An 18,915-nucleotide genomic window follows, 5' to 3' on the forward strand; every position below is an offset into this window, starting at 1 on the left:
GGACCACCCGGGGAGCGCCCAAACTTCCCGATGGAGTTTCTGCGGGCGCTCTGGCTGTGCGCGGGGGTGGCGGGCAGCCTCCTGCCAGCCCCCGGCCAGGGGCACCCCCAGCCGTGCCACCTCCTGGCCAGGCTCGGGCACACCGTGCGCCTGGGCGCGCTGCTGCCCGCCGGGGGAGCGCAGAGCCGGGTGCGCAGCGCCCTGGCCAGGGCCAGCCGGGCCAGCCGCTTACCGTACAACCTGAGCCTGGAGCTCGTGCCGGGGGCGCCCCGGGAGCGGGACCCGGCCTCGCTGGCTCGCTGGCTGTGCCAGGCGCTGGTGGTGCAAGGGCTGGCGGCCGTGCTGGCCTTCCCCCAGTCCCGGGCCGAGCTGCTCCAGCTGGATTTCTTCTCCGCCTTCCTGGAGATCCCCTTCGTCAGCCTGCGGGAGCTGGAGCAGCCCGTGCCCCTGGGCACCCAGGTAAGGGAGAGCCCCGGGCAACGTGGGGGGGGGGGGAAGCCGCAGCTGGGGCTGGAACCCCCTGGCTCGCAGGACTGGTCCGTGCCCAGCATCCCTGGGGCTCAGCTGGTCCATGCTGGAGCCCAGCAGCTCCCTGGCCAGCCCAAGGGCTAAGCCAGCCCAGTGCCTGGCCCTCAGCTGCTGAAATGCAGGGGGTGGGGTCCACCCCTGTAGCAATTCCCCTGCTGGCAGGAAGAAGCTGGGGGGGGGGAAGAAAGGGGGGCTCCTTGCCCAATAAATCCAGCCCCTCCAACTCCCAGTGCAAGGCGGGGAAGCTGCAGGTTGGGACCTTTTTCTCCTCCCCAGCCCAAGCTCTGGTTGTCTGCGAGCCTGGGGGCAGGTCGGGGTGTCCAGCGACACTGCAGCTGGGGGAGGGGGAGGGTTTGTTGGGGGGGATTTTCTTTTTGTAATGGGGGGCGGGGGGAGGGGGGCATCTGCTCTGCGTGCAAAGGAGCAGAGGAGACTCCTGGCTGCAAATCCGCACGTGCGACATCCAGCCACTTTCCCTGGGCCCTGCTGCGGGGCCTGCCCCTGGAGCAGAAGGGTTGCCTGGCTTGGTGGGCATAGAGGATGGGGAGAAATTGGGGTGGGGGGTCCCTGTCTCTCAGTGCCAAGCCCAGCTCAGCCGCTGTGGATGGAAGGAGACTCTGCTTTCATTCACCCGGCTACCTGCCCTTCCCTCCCCCTCTGGAGTCTTGCCCCAGCTCGATCCTGTCTCTGGAATGACTCAGAAGGGCTGGTAACTAGTTTAGCAACGTAAAATGTCCCCGTGGTTTTGAACTTTAATCAGAGCCGAGTTCAGACCTATTGATCGGGGGAATATTTATAGGTCTGGGTCACTTTATTCACCATCCAGGCTAGCTTCCTTCCCAGTTCATTCTCTCTCTCTCTCTCTCTCTCTCTCTCTCTCTCACACACACACACACACACACACACACACACACACACACACACACACACACACACACACACACACACACACACACACACACACACACACACACACAGAGGAGAGACGTGTTCATGGCAGTGGCTGGAGGGGGCAGGGAGCCGTGTTGTGGGGGAAAGACCCCCTGCAAAGGCGAAGTTAACGTTGGGATGAGGCGGGGATGTGAGTGGTCTGAGTCTCCTGGCTTTAGTGCGGTGGGTGAGTTTATGTAATAGGACCTGGCCCGTCTTAGACACCTCAGTTCCTTCTTGCAGTGACACAGGGTCCCTGCAAGTTCGAGCGAGGCAGGAGTCTAGATCCCATGCTGTTGATGGCCGTATAAAATCGAAGGCCAATCCCAGCACCCATGCAGAATGAGGGCTTTTGAGAGCTATACAGACCATCCCCAGGCCGCTCAGATGAGACCTTAACCACCAAACCACAGGCGCTCTTTGTAAGAGTCTGCCCTCGGCCGAAATGTCTCCAGTGTTGTGTGCTGGCTGCTGCTTCCCACCCCAGAGGTGGCTGCATCTCCACAGGCGCTGTGTGTCAGGCCAAAGGAAATAGCGACAAGTGACTGATTATACAATGGCAGGTTTGAAAGGGTTTTTCTGCGCATGCTGCTGTCACACAAACCATCTGATAAGCCTTGCTCCGTGTACTTCCAGCCACGTTAAGTGAAGCAGAGGCATGGTGAGTATCTCCTATACTCTGGTAAATGAACAGGATGCTGCCAGCAGAGAAGAGACGTTGCTAAGTGTGGGAAGAAGCTCCCTATAAAGAGAGAGGTGGTGTCCTCCAGGGCATAGCAGAGACAAGAGTCAGTTGCCAGGAGGGTGCAGGATGCAGACAACCCCTGTGGTTCCCCTGACTGTGCTACTGCATGTTAGCACTAGATTTTCAAAGGCAGCTAGTGGTTTTGAGGGCCCACGTTGGGACGCTTTAAAAAGGCCTGATTTCCAGACCATCCGGAGCACCTGCCCTCTGAAAACAAAGCCCAGTTGGGCACCCGAAATCACTAGTCCCCTTTGGAAAATCGTGGACTGGGTTTCCCTAAATCCTAGCCTGGATTGAATAATCAGGGGCGGGACCACTGGCAACACGACAGGTGGGGCGTAGATCTATAGATGTTTCCATTTAACTTTTAAAGAGGGGCTGCTGCTGGGGGGCTGACACAGCCAAGGCCTCCGTACACCCACTCTGGTAACAGCGTCTTTCGCACTCAGTATGACCCTGACGTTACAGAGCAGCCACCTTCTAAATCCAGAATAAAAACCTCTTCCCAGCAAATTCCCCAATAAACAGAGCTCGGCGGGTGTCGCTCAGTTACGGCGCAAAAGGCAGAGTTTGTGCTCAGAGGTGGAATCTATTTTAGAGGGGTGCCATCGCCAGCCGTTACCCTGTGATAACACATCACAACCAGCAAGAGACCAACTCACGGCTCTCCCGTATCTCAGCCCTCATCTTTGCCCGCCTCCCAGCCCCACTGTCCTCTCGCTTTTATTATGGTGAATTATTTCCATCACAAACGTGGCTTTCGAGGAGACGGGGGAATTTTTATTGCTGCTCCAGGAATGACTCTGCCGGCTGCTTTAAGCATCGCTGCTTTATTAATGCTCCGGCGCTCCCTTGATTTGGAAGCCTTCTCCTGCCAGCCTCTGTAGACTGATGGGGATGCAATGCAGAGGGTGTAAAAAGTGACCTAGGGCCCAAGATGAAGCCAATTGCTGCATGTTGGTTTGGACAGGGTCTAATTTTTCTTTGCATGGAACTGATGTTACTGTTTAAGCTCATACGCCAGCTGAGCTCTGGGAGCTGTCAGGAGGTTTGTGCATTTGTATTACCGGAGAGCCTAGAGGTGCAATACAGACTTTAAGACCAGAAGGGCCCATTATGATCGTCTAGTCTGATCTCCAGCACATCGCAGGCCCCAGAACCTCACCCTCCCAGGCCTGTCATACGCCCCTCACCTCTGGCTGAGTTCCTGGGTCCTCAGATCATGATGTAAAGACTTCAAATTACAGAGAATCCGCCATTTACACTCGTTTACACCTGCCGTGCCCCGTGCCCCACGCTGCAGAGGAAGATGAAAAAACCCCAGGGGCTCTGCCAAGCTGACCCAGGTGAAAATTCCTTCCCGACCCCAAATCTGGTGAGCAGTTAGACCCTGAGCACGTGGGCAGGACCCACCAGCCTGAGCAAGAATGCGCTGGAGTAACTCTGTAGTGTGGAAGGGAAGTCGCTCCCCAGGGGCTCCCTGATCTGTGTCAGGGGATGACGTTAACGTCCCGCCAAATGCTCGGGGCTGAATTTACTCCTCTCAGGAAGGGATGAAATGAATTGAATTTTTTGTTTAAGGTTTTTCTCTGAAGGGGATTTGGATAATGCTCCATCTTTAATACTCTCTCAGTTCCTTTCTCCCCCCCACACACACACACTCTCCTACACTGGAAAGAGAAGCTGTGTGTGTGAGAGAGAGAGCGATCATTGCCCTGGGTCAGTGCTGCATTAGGCATTTCCATTCTACCCCCCCGAGCCTCCCTTTGGCAGTTTTAATGGGATACAGGATCCTTCATGTCCTGTCAGAAACTTTTATGCAGCATTGCTGTCTGCCGTTAAACAGCAGCCGAGTTCCACCCCAGAGGGGGCTGCATCTCAGAGCAGGACGGAACAATCTGTGGGTGTGTCTCAGAGGCCGTCTTTGCACAACTCCCACTTTGACAACTGCTCCCCAATATCCAGCAAAGCGTGCAACAGCCCCCGCTCGCCCAGAGCAGAGCCCAGAACCCCTGAGGAATTGGTTCTCTGCTTCGAAGCCTTTCCTTTGATCTCTTGGATTCCTCCCCCCCCCCCGGCCCGGCCCATTGCAGTCTTCTGGGGCCCTCTCCTGGCCACTTTCCTACCTGCCCATTTCCTCTGTGAATGGAATGGAGTTTTATTGTCCATGTGAGTCAGGGCAGGCCGCAGCATCCTTTATTTATGATCAGCTCAGGCGAGGCCCCAAATGCAGACAGGAGCTTTGAAAAGTGGGTCCAGACACCCTGAGAGCTGGTGGACCCTGCACTGTGGCCGGTTTTATGCCCTTGTGTCCAGGGCCCAAGCAGAATTTTTTTGGGCCCAGTACAAACCTGTAACACGGGCCCCCCTCCCACACACACACACACACACCCCACAATCCCTGCAGCCTGGACTCGGCCCCCCCCCCACCCTCCCAGGGCCTCTGGGCGCCAGTAAAGTGCACCCTTTCCCCCCCCCCCCATATGGGGGCCTTGCTTGTGTCATTTAAATGCATGCAAAGCCGCCGGTCCAGAGGCTGTCAGTATCACAGGCCATAGGATAAGGGGGCAGAGCACAGCAGAGACCAGCTCCCTCCATGCCCCAGACTAGTCAGTCAACACAACACAGCACAGCACAGCACAGCACACTCCCCCGATCTCTGTTCCCACAGCAGCCCCCCCCCGCCAGCTGACCCCTGCACTAGGAGTAAACTGGGGCTACTTCAGCCCGCGGGTGAATGAACGGCAAAGTCTCTCTGGTTAAACCCAGCTGTGTCGGAGGGCGTGGGGAGAGGGGCATCGCTCAGGCTACGAAGGGCTCTGTAGGTCAGCGCCCATGCCGCGACTCCAGCTGGCATCCTGTAGGCAGCCTGGCAGAGCACGGGCGTCTCGTGCTGACCACGGGCTGCCCGGCTTCGCGCACAAGCCGCCATGCTGGCATCACTTCCTGGTGGCGGGACGCTGCAGCCCCGTGTCAAGTGCCGGGGCAGCACGGGAGGTGGTGGGACAGATCCATAGATCGCGGCAGTGGGCTCCCTTTATCCCCCGGCCCCCTGGCTGTGCTGGCCCACTGCCGCTGTCCCAGCCTTTAAAAGCTGCTGGGAACGGCCTCGCCGCCCCACCCACCTGGTGAATTGGTGGGAGCCCGTCCCACCAACTCCCAGCAATTGGCCAGAACTTGTCCACCCCCCCCTCTGGCCGCGTCTTTGGAGAAACGAGCCTCCTGCCAGTCCTGTGCAAATTCTCACTTCACCTGCCTTCATGTGGCCCCTGAGAATGGGTGGGAAAACGGGCCCAGAGGCTGCATGAGTTCCCAGACGCACCTGTCCCGAGGAGGTGCTGTGTTGGGTCAGAGTTGCCCCCAAGGCCACAGGTGCCAGGGGCCGCTGTGCGGCAGGGAGTGGTGCGGCTGACTCAGCGGTGCCCGCAGCACCCTAGTGCAGAGGGAGGGGGCACTGGGCTTATCCTGGCCTGTGTTAGCATGAGTTAGAAATGGGGCCCTCAGGTCCCTCACGAGATTCCAACTCCGGCCATTAAACGCTGCCTGCCTAAAGTTCCCCTGTAACGTCACTTCCTGTCCCAACTGGTGGTGCAGTCTTTCTATGCAGCTGTTAAACAGCGGCTGCGTTCCACTCCAGAGATGGCTGCACTTCAGGGGTGGCAGGAAACGATCCCCGTGTCTCCCTTACACAGTGGCCAGGAGGTTCGCGGGAAGCCCGGAGATCTTTGGGAGAAAGGTTCAGGAGAAGGGCAGAGGAGGAGAAATGTCTCTACAGGATACTGAGTTTCTAAGCTCATTGGGGCAGGGCCTGGCGTGATTACAGTGCAGACATACCTGGCACGGACGTACAGCACCAGGCGCAATGGGGGCCCCAGTTTCAGCTGCTGTAATATAAGCGAGTCTCTGTGCTTGTAGAACCCCTTCCACCTGCACATGGACCAGAGGAGTCCCATGGAGACCCTGGTGGACGTGCTGGCTGACGTCCTGCAGACCAACGACTGGCACGAGATCACCCTGGTGCTGTGCAGCACCTGGGACGTCGCCGGCTTCCTGGACTTCTGGACCAGCCACACCGACCTCAACCTCAGGGCCACCCTCGACCTGAGCTCCCTCGACGAGCCGGGCACCGCCCGCTACCTCCGCCGGGGCTTCGAGGCCCTCAGGGAGCTGCCCGGCCCGGTGCTGCTCTTCGGCTGCGACGCCCGCCTCTTGCGGCTGGTGTTCAGGGCGGCCTCGGAGGCCGGCCTGCGGCTGCAGGAGTTTCACTGGGTGCTGGGGCAGCCGTTGAACGTGGACGAGCTGCGGACGGAGGGGCTGCCCCCGGGCCTCCTGGCTTACGGGGAGGTCGACGGCCCCTCGCTGGAGCAGTTCATCCAGGACGCGGTCGAGTTGGTGTCCCGGGCCATCTCCAGCGCCGTGGCTGTCCGGCCCGACCTCGCCCTAGCCCAGAGCATGGTGAACTGCAACGACAAGCAGGCGGGGGGCTCCGAGTCCTCAGGGCACTATCTCTCCAGGTAAGCCGGGCCCCTGCCTCGTCAGCGGCTCCTAGCACGTGGACCAGGGTCTGTCTCGCTCACCCGCTGCCCCCCCCCCCGCTGAGTGTCTGCTCCTCCGGGAGCATTCAGCCAGGCTGACACCCCCCACCCCCCCTCGCTGGGTGCAGAAATCGGTGGCAAGCTGGCAGCAACACGCAGCGGCTCCACCCACAGCCGCCCATGCTCCCTCCTGCCTGGCCTCCCCCCGGATTTGGTTCTTAGTGCACGCACTGGAGTCTCACCGTTTACTGCCCCAGGGCCCGGCCTGGGAGACCTGGGTTCTGGCTCTGGCCTTGACACTGAGCTGCTGAGTGAGCCTGTGGCTTGCCACTTCCCCTCTCTGTGCCTCAGTTTCTCATTTGGATCATAGAATAATAGAATCATAGAATATTAGAGTTGGCAGGGACCTCAGGAGGTATCTAGTCCAACCCCTGCTCAAAGCAGGACTAACCTCAGCTATATGAAATTCTCTGTCCTGTGCTATGCAGGAGAGCAGCTCAGATGGTCCTTCCTGGCCTTAAAAATCTATGCCGAGGCTTGCTAAGCCAGACTGCTCCGTCCCGAAGTCTCCCCTGCCCCGATCCCCCTGCCAGCTGTTCAGCACCCTCCACCGTCCCAGCCCTGAGCCCCAGATGTGTTGAGCTCAGGAAACTCATCCCTGTGGCGAGTCAGGGGTGCTCAGCAGCTAGCCAAGCCCTGTCTCTGAAGCCGCTCCCCCCCCGCCCCACGGCCCAGTGCCCCAGTCCGGGGATGTCAGATGCCGAAGGCTTCCTCTCTCTCCTCCGCCAGGTTCCTGGCCAACACGTCGTTCCCTGGGCGGACGGGGTGGGTGTTCGTGCGGAACACGTCGGTGATGCGCACCGGGCACCGCTACCGGCTCTGGAGCCTGCTGCGGGACTCGCTGGGGGAGCCCACCTGGGTGACGGTGGGCAGCTGGCAGGACGGGGAGCTGGCGGTGGAGGAGGGCTTCTGGCAGAACCCGCGCCAGCGCGCGAGCCCGGGCGGCGGGGGCGGCGTCTCGCGGGCCAAGCTGCGGGTGGTGACGCTGGTGGAGCACCCGTTCGTCTTCACGCGGGAGGTGGATGAGGACGGCAGCTGCCCCGCTGGGCAGCTGTGCCTGGACCCCCGCACCAACGACTCGGCCGTGCTGGACGCCCTCTTCGAGGGGCTCGAGGCCGAGAACGGCTCGGTGCCCTGGGAGTACAAGAAATGCTGCTACGGCTACTGCATCGACCTGCTGGAGAAGCTGGCCGAGGACCTGCCCTTCGCCTACGACCTCTACATCGTTGGGGACGGGAAATACGGGGCCTGGAAGAACGGGCAGTGGACGGGGCTGGTGGGGGACCTGCTCAGCGGCACGGCCCACATGGCCGTCACCTCCTTCAGCATCAACTCGGCCAGGAGCAGGGTCATCGACTTCACCAGCCCCTTCTTCTCCACCAGCCTGGGCATCCTGGTGAGGACCAAGGACACGGCCTCGCCCATCGGGGCCTTCATGTGGCCCCTGCACTGGACCATGTGGGTGGGGATCTTCGTGGCCCTGCACCTGACGGCGCTCTTCCTCACCCTCTACGAGTGGAAGAGCCCCTACGGCATGACCCCGCACGGGCGCAACCGCATGAAGATCTTCTCCTACTCCTCGGCCCTCAACCTCTGCTACGCCATCCTCTTCGGCCGCACCGTCTCGAGCAAGACGCCCAAGTGCTGCACCGGCCGCTTCCTCATGAACCTCTGGGCCATCTTCTGCCTCCTGGTCCTGTCCAGCTACACGGCCAACCTGGCCGCTGTCATGGTGGGGGAAAAGACCTTCGAGGAGCTCTCGGGCATCCACGACCCCAAGGTGGGCGGGCCGGGGCGCTGCCCCGGGGGTGGGAGGGAGCCGAAGTTGGGGGGGGGGGGGGGAGTGGAGCTGCCGTCTTCCCACGCTGGTCCCCCCGTTCTCCGCTGCAGCCCAGTTTCCATTGCGGGGTGGTTTCTCCTAGGGGAGCGCAACCCCCCCTTGGCCGATGCCGGACGACGAGCGTTATTAGTGCTGGGCCTTTCGCAGCGCGGCCACGTCGCTTCCGAGCCGTGGTTACGGCGAGGCCATTGCCCGGAGCGTGGCTGGTCAAGCCCCCCCCCCCCCATATTCCCAGCTGGCTCCCGGCTGCTACTGGTTTGGGGAGTGAAAGGGGGACGGGGAGTGGGTGGGTCCGTACAGGGGCGCTCCGCCCTCAAAGCCAACTCTGAGCCATTGCCCCTGCCGTGCTGCTGCTGGCTTTGGAATGAGCCGTAAATCCAAGGGCCTGTCTGCTCGCAACCGCAAACACCCCAGGGTCCTTTTCCTACAAGTTTGGAGGTGGGGGGGGGGGGGGGTTCACCCAGTGTCCTGGCCAGGTGAGTTAATTCTGACTCCCTTAAAAATCCCTCTGCCCGGCAGCTCAAGCTCAATGCAGCATGCGGCCTCGCCTCCTGTCCTGACCCGCCGCTGTCTGCAGCGAAATCGCTCTGCCCCAGAGGTGGCTGCATTCCGCTGGTAGCAGTGGTGCCAGTTAGGGGAAGCTGGGGGGCACGTCTGTTCCAGGACGGAGGCGTGCAGGGGAGGCCATGGCTGGCCTTGTGGTGGCCCGGTGTAGATAACGAGAGGAAAGACTCCCTGGCTGGGGCGGGGGGTCAAGGGTGTGGGACCAGAATATGCCCCCTCCCAATAGCTTAATTGGTGCCACTGGGTGGTGGGTGAATGGAGCCCGGCCTGGCCAACCAGTGACCCTGGGAGGGTTGGGGGGGCGATGGTGGGTGGCGTGCCCTGCCTGGACCCCCCCAGCCCCACGCGCCTGCCTCGCGGCTGGGCGTTGCAAGCCCCGCGCCTGCTCCTCTCTTTGCAGCTGCACCACCCCTCGCAGGGCTTCCGCTTCGGCACGGTCTGGGAGAGCAGCGCCGAGGAGTACATCAAGAAGAGCTTCCCCGAAATGCACGAGTACATGAGGCGCCACAGCGTCCCCACCACCCCCGCCGGGGTGACCATGCTCAAGTAAGGGGGGGGGCAAGCTCAACGAGCCAGGGGGGAGGCGGGCAGGTGCCCCCCGGCCCAGTGGCGAGGAACTGGCTGGCTTTGTAAAGAAACTGTGTGTGTTTCTGGGCTACCCCCCCCGGTGCATTACACCAGCGAACCTGCTGGGAGAGGCTGGGCGGGAGTAGGCACCCCCCCCACACACACACACTCAGCGCACCTGCCCTGCTGCCTACAGCGCCCTCTGCTGGGAGAGGTACAGTGGGCGCCCCCCTCCCCTCCTGCCAGCGCTCCTGCATTAACCTGGTTTGGCATTTCTGGCTGCTCTTGACCCCTTATCCCACGAGTCACGTCCCGGGGGCTGGGGCGAGCCAATCAGCCTCTCCCTTGTGTCCCCTCCCCCCCCCTTGCCAGGACTGAGCCCCCCAGACTCAACGCGTTTATCATGGACAAGTCCCTGCTGGATTACGAGGTCACCATCGACTCGGACTGCAAGCTCCTCACCGTGGGGAAGCCGTTCGCCATTGAAGGTGAGCGGCTGCCCGGGGCCGGGTCCCCGTGGTTCCTGCACTTTGTGCCGCCTGGAGCCGGGGTGGCGCATGCTGGGGCCCGGGCTGCAGCGCTGAGCGCTGGATTACACTTGGCCGGTTTAAGAGACCTGGGAGTGGAGGCCGAGCTGTCTTATGATGGGACCAACTTGTCTCAGGTGTGAGGGGCAGGGGCAGGGGAGCAGCCACCCACCCTGCACCAAAACCCACTGCTCTGTGTAGCTCCAGGCACACGCCCGCCTTGCCCCCCAGACCTAAGGGGACCCGTGGGGCTTTATTGCCCTGGGAGAGGCGAAGCTGGGGGTTCAGGCGCTGGGCTGGGACTCAGCTGCACCAGGTTCATAACCCAGTTGTTACACGCTCTTGGGACCTTACCCAAGTTCCTCCAGCATAAAGGGGGGGGGTGATGAGCCCCCCATGGCTCAGCCACAGCAGTGATGGGGGGGGGGGTAAGAGGGCAGGAGCCTGGAGCTTTTATTTATTCATTATTTGTGCTGGGGTAGCACCACGTTGCCCTGCTGTGCTTGGTGCTGTACATTCACAGTGGGCGAGCCAGGCCTGCCCTGAAGAGCTTTCGCTCTAGTCAAAGGCTGGGAGGAGAAACAAAGGTAATGAGAAGGGAGGTGACATGCCCCAAGTCCCCCAGTAGGACTGGGCCCACAGCCCAGGGCTGCCAGCTCCCCGTCCACCCCTAGTGATGCGTCTCTGGGCGTGTGGTTCTCACCCCTGCCAGGCTACGGCATCGGCCTCCCCCAGAACTCGCCCCTGACCTCCAACATCTCCGACTTCATCAGCCGCTACAAGTCCGCCGGCTTCATGGACCTGCTGCACGACAAGTGGTACAAGATGGTGCCCTGCGGCAAGCGTGTCCTCGCCGTCACGGAGGTGAGGGCGGCCCGGGGAAGGAGGGATCTTGCCCCTGTGGGACCTGCAGCGAGGAGAGAGGGTGGGACCCAGGCCGACCCTGGCTGTGCTAATCCCACCTCCTCCCCTTCCCTTCCAGACGCTGCAGATGGGCATCTATCACTTCTCCGGCCTCTTTGTGCTCCTCTGCATCGGGCTGGGCGGCTCCTTGCTCACCTCCCTGGGGGAGCACGTCTTCTACCGGCTCATCCTGCCCCGCATCAAGAGGAAGAAGAAATTCAACTACTGGCTACACACCAGCCAGGTGAGAGCCGCTGGGGCCTAGGCCCCTCTTCCCTTCAACTGCCCCTGGCTGGGGTTTGGTTTGAAGCTGCTGGTGCAGCAGCCCCTGCTGGCTTGACAGAGGCTGAATGGTGTCGCTGGTGCTTGACTGGCCCAAGAACAGGTGTGATGGGAGCTGAGTCAAGTCTTTATCGCTATTAAGTGTGTGTGTTAGTGTAGGCCCTACAAGCCCGTCATAGCCCAGGACTCCCCCATGCAGCTCTTTTCTCACGGCTCACCTGGGTGGGACTCTGCCGCCCCGTTACGCTGGGCCCAGCCAACGCCACGGCCCAGAGGATTCTGACATTGTGATTGCCCTAGAGATTGGCCCCACTGCTTGTCTCACATTGCCCTATTCCCTAGGGCAAAGCCAGGCTGGGCCTCTGCCTACGCCCAGCTACTGTTGTAGGACTCCCCCTCCCCCCCCCACGCATCTGGCTTAATGGGAGTCTAATTCTCCTTTCCCCGGGAAGCCCAGGGCGGCCACGCTGCAAGGCATTGAATCAACCTGCCTTCTGAAATATCGAAAAAGCAGAGACCTGCTCAAACACCCCCCACTTCTATGCCAGGGCAGGGAGGGCTCCCTCGCCCTCCGCTGACCCCGCGGGCTCCCATCACACCTTCGCTGGCAGGTTTGATTCCTCTTTCTTCGTGCTTAACAGAAAATCCACCGGGCGCTGAACGTGGGCGTCGAAGAGCAGAAAAACCACCAGCTGAGACTGGAGAAAAGGTACGAGGTGGGGCACAGCCCCATTGCCAGCCCGTCAGTAGCGCCTGCCGGCCAGCTGCACCCATAGCTTAAAGCAGGCGTTCTCGACCCCACGCGGTGGTGTGAACAGGTGTCTAATGGCCCAACACCCACTGCCTTCCCCCCGGTGTTCGGGTAGCTGGATGGGAGAGGGTCACGCACCCCTCCCCATGGCACTTTGATGGCCACCAGCGAAAGCGCCTTGGGTTTGAGTTTCTAGCTAGAATCCCCTGGCATCCTCAGCTGGTAGTGGGAGGACCCTGCTTTGACCATCTCTTGCCCTCCTCTCTCTTCGGAAGGGCACAGAGGATGAAGGGGGAGCCGTCTAGGGAGCGGGGAGGGTAGACACTGTCCCACAGGCTCTACTTACCCTCTGCCTGTTTCACTCTGAAGGTGCAACATCCAGAAGAGCCAAGAGGCACCAGCCCAAACCAGCAGCCCACCAAGCTGGAATAACCTCAGGCAGGCTGGCGGGAGAGAGGACAGGCGGGTGCATTTCAACACTGAGAAGACGCCCTCGGAGCTGGCGCAGGAGAGGGAGGCGCCCGGGTGGCACTGTGTGAACGGCAGGGTGCTCCAGCCGGAGGAGCGGGACGCCAGCGCAAACCAGCTCCGGGAGCTGGAGGAACGGATCAAGGCGATACGGGACCAGCTCCGAGCTGCCCTGGTGCGGAAGAGCGAACTGGTGGCGACGTTGGGGCCTGCTCAGAACATCCGCATGCTGTCCATTAGGCCCAGTGCCAGCGAGAATGAGGACAGGTAACGGGACACGGGCTGGTCAGGTTCCTTTTCAACGCTTGAAAACCAGCTGCTGTTTCCTTTCAAACCAAGCCAGATCCTGGAGAGCGAGCAGTGGCTCTCGGTTGGGGAAGAAGCGGAGCTGCCTAGGAAGTGGGGTGTGACTCTAGCCCCGAGATCACAACCACCAGAAAACAAACTCTCCAGGTGGTTCAGGGTCCGACTCATTTTGTTTTAAATGAATTCCTTTGTATAGCAGCTAAGACCCACGTCCCACCCTGCTGCCGTCCCCCTTAGAGCTAATGGCAAGCTTAGAGATCCCCACGTGATCAGCTCCCTGGTGGGGGATGTCAGAACCCTCCATCCGGCTTCTGCTGGGCATGGAAAGAAAAGTCTCCCTTAAAAACGTTTGCAGGTATAGCCATTGGGGGCAGGGGTGGAAGGCAGACAGGGCTGGCTTCTTTCAAGGAGGAAGTTCTAGGTTGAGTTCTTTGCCCAGCACTTCTGCCAGAAGAATCATTTCATATTTAGAACAGTTGTTCGGGGAAACTAGATAGATCCCAATGAGGAACTAAGAACTGGTATCTCAGGCTAGGAAAGTTGGTGCCCTTTTTGCAACGCTCCGTTTAGGATCTCTTCTCGCCCCGGGGTGGGTGTGTGGCACGGAATAGAGACTTACTCAAACCTTCTCCTACAACGTTGGAGGGAGGCAGCCTTCCAGAAACCGTAGTGCAGTGATTTAGACAATGCAGATTCTGTACTGTGCTTCCTTTCGCTAGCAGCAGCCGTAATATTGGCTGTAAATAGTTGTACAAAGTTCAAGATTTTAACTAGAATAAAGAGCAAAGCAAAACGGACCCACCCCCTTCAGATCTTGCATTCCACCATGGTTGGGGGGGGGGGGGGGGGTGTTATGAAAGTGTAGATTGACTTTCAGCAGGAGTCTGCTCTCTAGCTACTCCAACTCCAGAGCTTGCAGATAAGAATCTCCCTCTCCCTCAGCGGTAGGAGTTTCTCTCTCCTTCCTCTTTCCTTTCCTCTGGACAGAGCTGTCAGTTGGTGAGTAGGGTTTTATTCAGTGAATTAAGATTAGATTTAGCCAGGGCCCCAAGGCACAAACTTGCAGCATTGAAATTGGCAGAGCTCCAGGGAATTTAATCACAACATTGTATTTTTAAGGGAAGGGGGAGGGGAGGAAATCTCCCATCTTCCTGCCAGCAGCAAAAGGATGTTATGCAGAAGGTAACCTCTCCCCCGCTGCAGGACTCCCCCTCCAGCAGTGAGCAAGCCTGAAAGATGGTTCTGCTTAACACAATCCCTTCATTTCAGGCAGCAGGAAAGTCTCATCTCTGCCGCGATGGAAGATCAGAGACAAATGCAGCAGTCCATGCACATAAGAAGGGAGCCGATTATAGTGAGCCCTGCAGATTGAAGGCCCAAAGGGGGCTGGGCAAGCGGTTTGAAGTCTGCTCAGAAAAAGTATTGGTTAAATTGAGTACTTTGGAAAGATGGAAACGCTGGGGTCTCAGGCCCAATCCTCACAAGTACTTGGGCTCCTCCTCCCACTGACATCAACAGCCTAAATACCTTTGAGGGTCTGGGCCTGACCTCCTCTCCATAGAGAGTTAGCTACAGAACTGCAAGCAGTGTTTTCTCCAGAGGGGCTGTGCAACAGGCCTCAAGCCAAGGGGGGGGCGGATCTCTCTCCCTCCAGGACTGTACTACCTTGTGGGGAGGGGAGGTGTTAGCCTGGGGCAAGTCACTTAATGGGTGGCTCAGTTCCCCATCTGTAACTGCTACCTCCAGGGGCGTCATGAGGTGCTCAGGTACGACAACAGCTGTAAGCGTCTTGGCCGCTAGGAGCTAAGTACACGTGAGACTGCACAGACCAGAGCCTCACATGTCAGGGCTGCAGCCCAGCCCGACTTAGATAGAATATTTATTATATATACAAACACATTTTGTACATGAATTAAATAGAATGAACTCTACTCTTCATTCAGCAAATGATTTGGTTCATTTTACCCCCACCCCATAAAATCCTACAGCTGTTTCTGCTGCCTTGTGCTCTGTGACCTTCACAACCTGCTGGCAAGGAACCCAGCTGCCCACAAGCAGCATCAGCTAAGTGAGGGGGAGAAGCTGGCTAGACCCTGTCCCGCTCCTGGGGAGGCTGGGTGTAATGAGACGGGTCCACCAGCAAACTGGGCCCCAACACACTCCCCCACCTCCAGCAGCACCCAGAAAAGGGGGTCTGGGTAGGAAATGCAGAGAACCAGAAAGCAGAGATACTGAAAGCTCTCTGCCGCTGGGCAGCAGCTGACATGGAAAACCCTTCTGTCACACACCGATTCCCCCACCCAAAGCACATTTCCCACGTGGTAAGCTTGGAAATACCGGAGGACCTCATTCACGTGACTGCTTAGCTGGGAAGGAAACACGGTCTGTACTTACCCACCTGCCTGAGCGGTGCTTAGCTCACAGGGACGGAGCCCAAGGCCATTTCCATAGCTTGGTTTCCACCTCCCCTGACATGTGCCCGACCATCTCTCCTCTAATCCAGGTGGGTTAAGCCCCACCCTCCCGCCCAGCCCCTTATCACGTCACTACCTTTTCCTTAGTTATCTCACCTCTCAGAGCCTTGCTGGGGGAACCGGACATCACCTACCACAAAGGGAGCAACTCCCAGGATGGACATACCAGCGCAGGCTTTTGTGTGACGTAGAAAACTCCTCCTCCTGATTATGGGTGTATGGTTTCGAATGCAGCCTCTCTAACCTGGGAACCAGATGTCACCACTACAACTAATTAGTAAAAAAAAGGCACAGAGCCAGACGGCCCTCGGCCAACTATAACCTACCAGGGTGGGACACGAACCTCACAGCTAGCTTTGCCTCTTCCTCTCAACTGGACAGGGCTCCAGGCTTCCTTTTTGCCAGGGAGGAGGAGGAGGGTTTATCTAAGTTTCTTCTTGGCTTTAGTTTTTGGATCCTTTCCTTTTCTACTGAACCATCATGTGTAACAGGTGTCTACCTGCAGTCTCCCCTGCTGGCCCTGTGCCAAGGGGGTTTCTAGACTCATGGAAGGACCAATCTTAGGATGTGAAGGTGTCCCACGCATGGGACAAGGCACTGAAAAAACATGCTAAGCCACCAAAGCAGCAATTGCTGTGGAGCTGTGCGGCAACAGGGCAACACACATGCTTCCCTGAAGGCTCTTCCCTGAATTATGAAGCTATAGTTCAGTTTCTAATCAATGTTTTCAGGCCACACACCCTGGCACTAGCTCCTATCTAGCTTATCCATAGTCTATGTGCTGCACATTTAAGGTGCTGCATTCAGAGAGGCCCTGCTGTGAGGCCACGTGGAAGAAAGAAGAGCCGCTCTCCTTTCGGTGGGTGTAGCGGAATGGAAAAGGGAGGGTAGCTATGGGGATCCATCCCAGAACCAGCCGAGACAGTTCCGGTGACACACTGGCCATCTGCAGCCAACCTGTGGGGAAGCTGTGTGAACCAATAGCCTCATTGTCACCTCTCCCAGAACAAGCTGGCCAGTGGCGGGAGGGGAGAGAGGGCAGCAGGAAGATGCTTAACTTCAGCTCATCGAAACATTATTTCCCAGCTTCTCTCCACTGCGATGAAATCTGGTACAGTGGCATAGGGCGTAAGATGCACTTTCCCTAGGGCAGCGCCATCGTGCTTGCTGATGTCCCCTTCTGCAGATCTCCAAAGGAGACCTGTCCTCTCCCCCTGCCTTCTGTGAAACAAAGGGCAGTTCTAACCAACAGGAACACCAGGAAATTGCCACCTGGATCTTCTCCACCCTTTAATACAGACTTATGTCTCATCCTTTAAAACCTCTGCATCCTTCTAAAAATAGATCTATAATTGGTCTTTGCAACAGTCAACTTACTCCTTTGCTAAGTAGCCAATTAACCCCTAGACACTCAGGGCCCATGTGGCTAGTGAAAAAGGAGAGCTGAGAACAGGACAACTCAGCTGCAGATGAAATCAGCTAGATGCTACCAAATTGTCAGAGTGAAGATGTCAAGTAGCAGCTCTCGCGATGAAAGGAAATCACTCTTTGCTTTAGCAAATGGCTTGTGACTGCCCCTGAGGTTAATTTCCATTTCAGTTGATGAGCTTTCCCCCCTGCGTGTATGCCTGTCTTTCCAGGAATACACCACACTAGATGCAACTCATCACACTAAGAAGGTTTTTTTTTTTTTTTTGGTTAAAACAAAAAGAATTGTTTAGTACAAATTGGGTCACACTCGCAAATGCAAGCAGGGCTAGTGACTCAAACCCCAGCAGCTGATCCAGCAGGTACAACCAGAAGCCCTTCCTTGTGCGAGCAACACCTTCCCATGACTGGAAGTGGAGTGAGACAGCAAGGAGTGGGGACAGCAGAAGTGTGACACTGACACGCCCAAGTGACCAATCCTGTAGCCCTGCTGTCTGCCAATGGCTTAAGAAAAACATGGGGCCCAGCACTTGCATGCTGTGAAGAACATCTCTGCACGTCTAGTTGCAGGGGGATGCAGGAGAATTAAGTTCCCAGCTAGTCTGTCCCTTTTACACACATACACGTTTACTTGCCTGGGGAGAAATTTACTGCATCTTTACTACGCTCCAACTGCTCTGCCTCCACTAAAAGGAATTATGGGTTGGGGCGTGGCAAGGGGAGAAACAAGAAATCCAAATTCCTCTAGACTGCCAGGGATCACTGAGAGAACGGGCTCAAGACAGGTTCCTGGACTCTGGTTCCAAGTGAGCTTCAGAGCAGGCTGTACTGTCCAGTGCTGCTGGGCAGGGGGCCATCTCCCCATGGTCCCCAAAAGCACTCTCCAAATGCTTGACCCCATCAGTATCTTGCGTGAGGGGCTGAGGAGTCTCTGCCACGTTTCTGTTTGCCACACAATCCTTTCCACTAGGTTCTGCTTGGCTGAATGACTCCCCGGCAGCCTCAGTCTGCTTGGGAAGGGATGGACTGGAGACAGACGCACCATCCTCACATGCGGGGCCAAGGGGAGCACCAGCAAGGAGGGTAGCTGGGGTGTCTTCTGCCCCCTGGGGCGCTTCTGTTGTAAGCGCTGCTGCTGAAGAGACCTCAACAGTAATGGAGCCCAGAGCAGACTCCACATGATCGCGACTGACTCGAATTCGGGCTACCAAGCCTGAAGCAGCAGCGACAGCAGCATCCTGCGAGCTCCTACTGGCCAGGGCATCATGCAGCTGGTTTGGCTCCAAGAGGGTAGCGCTGGGGTCAGACAGAAAGGAGGCTTCTGTAATGATAGCAGCAGTTTCAGCTACCCAGTTCAGATCCCTCCCTACAGAGGAGGCTGTAGCAGCTGCAATGGCAACAGCAGTGGGATTCTCACTAGGCGCCAGAGAACTGGGGCTGCTGCTTTCCGTAGAGGGACCAGCTGCCGGATGGGGCCGCCTGCTGCCCATGTTGGAGGGGGCAGCCGTAGTGTTGTTGTTGAGGTTGTCCTGCAGCGTTGTTTGGGTCCCCTGACCCACCTGCTGGTTCTGCAGCAGCATCTCTTGGATCCTGATCTGCTGGAGGATGGCCGGAAGCTCATAATGATGGAAGAAGTAGATCATGGAATGCTAGAGAACGCAAAGAGAAGGGGGGGTTACTTGTTTGCCCAGATCTGCCAAAGAGGTTTTTGCTGCAACCATTAGGAAGCCTGTGGAAGGTTCTCTCTCAGCTGTTGTGAACACAAGAGTAGTGGAGTGGCGAGGCTGCTCTGACCCACACTGGAACCAGAAATGGCCAGGATTTGAGTCAAACCTAGACATTTTGGGAAGGATTTTCCCCCTTCCACTGTGATCCCGGGAGGCCTCTCCAGAAGTTTAGGGGGGGCCATTAAAGCCCTGCAGCCAGCCCGGGGACCACAGAATCCAAGTCTCTTAAGGAAGGATGGGGAGGAAGAAGGTAACCAGGAATATGTGGAGTTTCTATGGA

At 58.2% G+C, this 18,915-nt stretch overlaps 2 protein-coding genes across 3 annotated transcripts in view; one reads left to right on the forward strand and one right to left on the reverse strand.

Annotated features, from left to right (window-relative positions):
* Positions 1 to 12,971, forward strand: GRIN3B (glutamate ionotropic receptor NMDA type subunit 3B). Its single transcript, XM_067559067.1, has 9 exons — positions 1 to 459; positions 6,119 to 6,717; positions 7,528 to 8,578; positions 9,603 to 9,748; positions 10,142 to 10,257; positions 11,009 to 11,160; positions 11,279 to 11,443; positions 12,123 to 12,190; positions 12,602 to 12,971. The coding sequence occupies exons 1-9, from the start codon at positions 31 to 33 to the stop codon at positions 12,969 to 12,971; spliced, it is 3,096 nt and encodes a 1,031-aa protein (XP_067415168.1). The 5' UTR covers positions 1 to 30.
* Positions 11,954 to 18,915, reverse strand: part of TMEM259 (transmembrane protein 259) — a 25,386-nt gene continuing 18,424 nt past the window's right edge. For both annotated transcript variants that reach the window (XM_067559086.1, XM_067559077.1), the window contains exon 11: positions 11,954 to 18,557. In XM_067559086.1, coding sequence (XP_067415187.1) covers positions 17,685 to 18,557 — 873 coding nt within the window. In that variant the 3' untranslated portion in view covers positions 11,954 to 17,684. The remainder of the gene's footprint in view (positions 18,558 to 18,915) is intronic.

The sequence above is a fragment of the Emydura macquarii genome, unplaced genomic scaffold (genome assembly GCF_026122565.2).
Source record: "Emydura macquarii macquarii isolate MOO-44397 ecotype Brisbane River unplaced genomic scaffold, CSIRO-AGI_Emac_v2 contig_306, whole genome shotgun sequence".
In the NCBI taxonomy this organism is placed as follows: domain Eukaryota; kingdom Metazoa; phylum Chordata; order Testudines; family Chelidae; genus Emydura; species Emydura macquarii.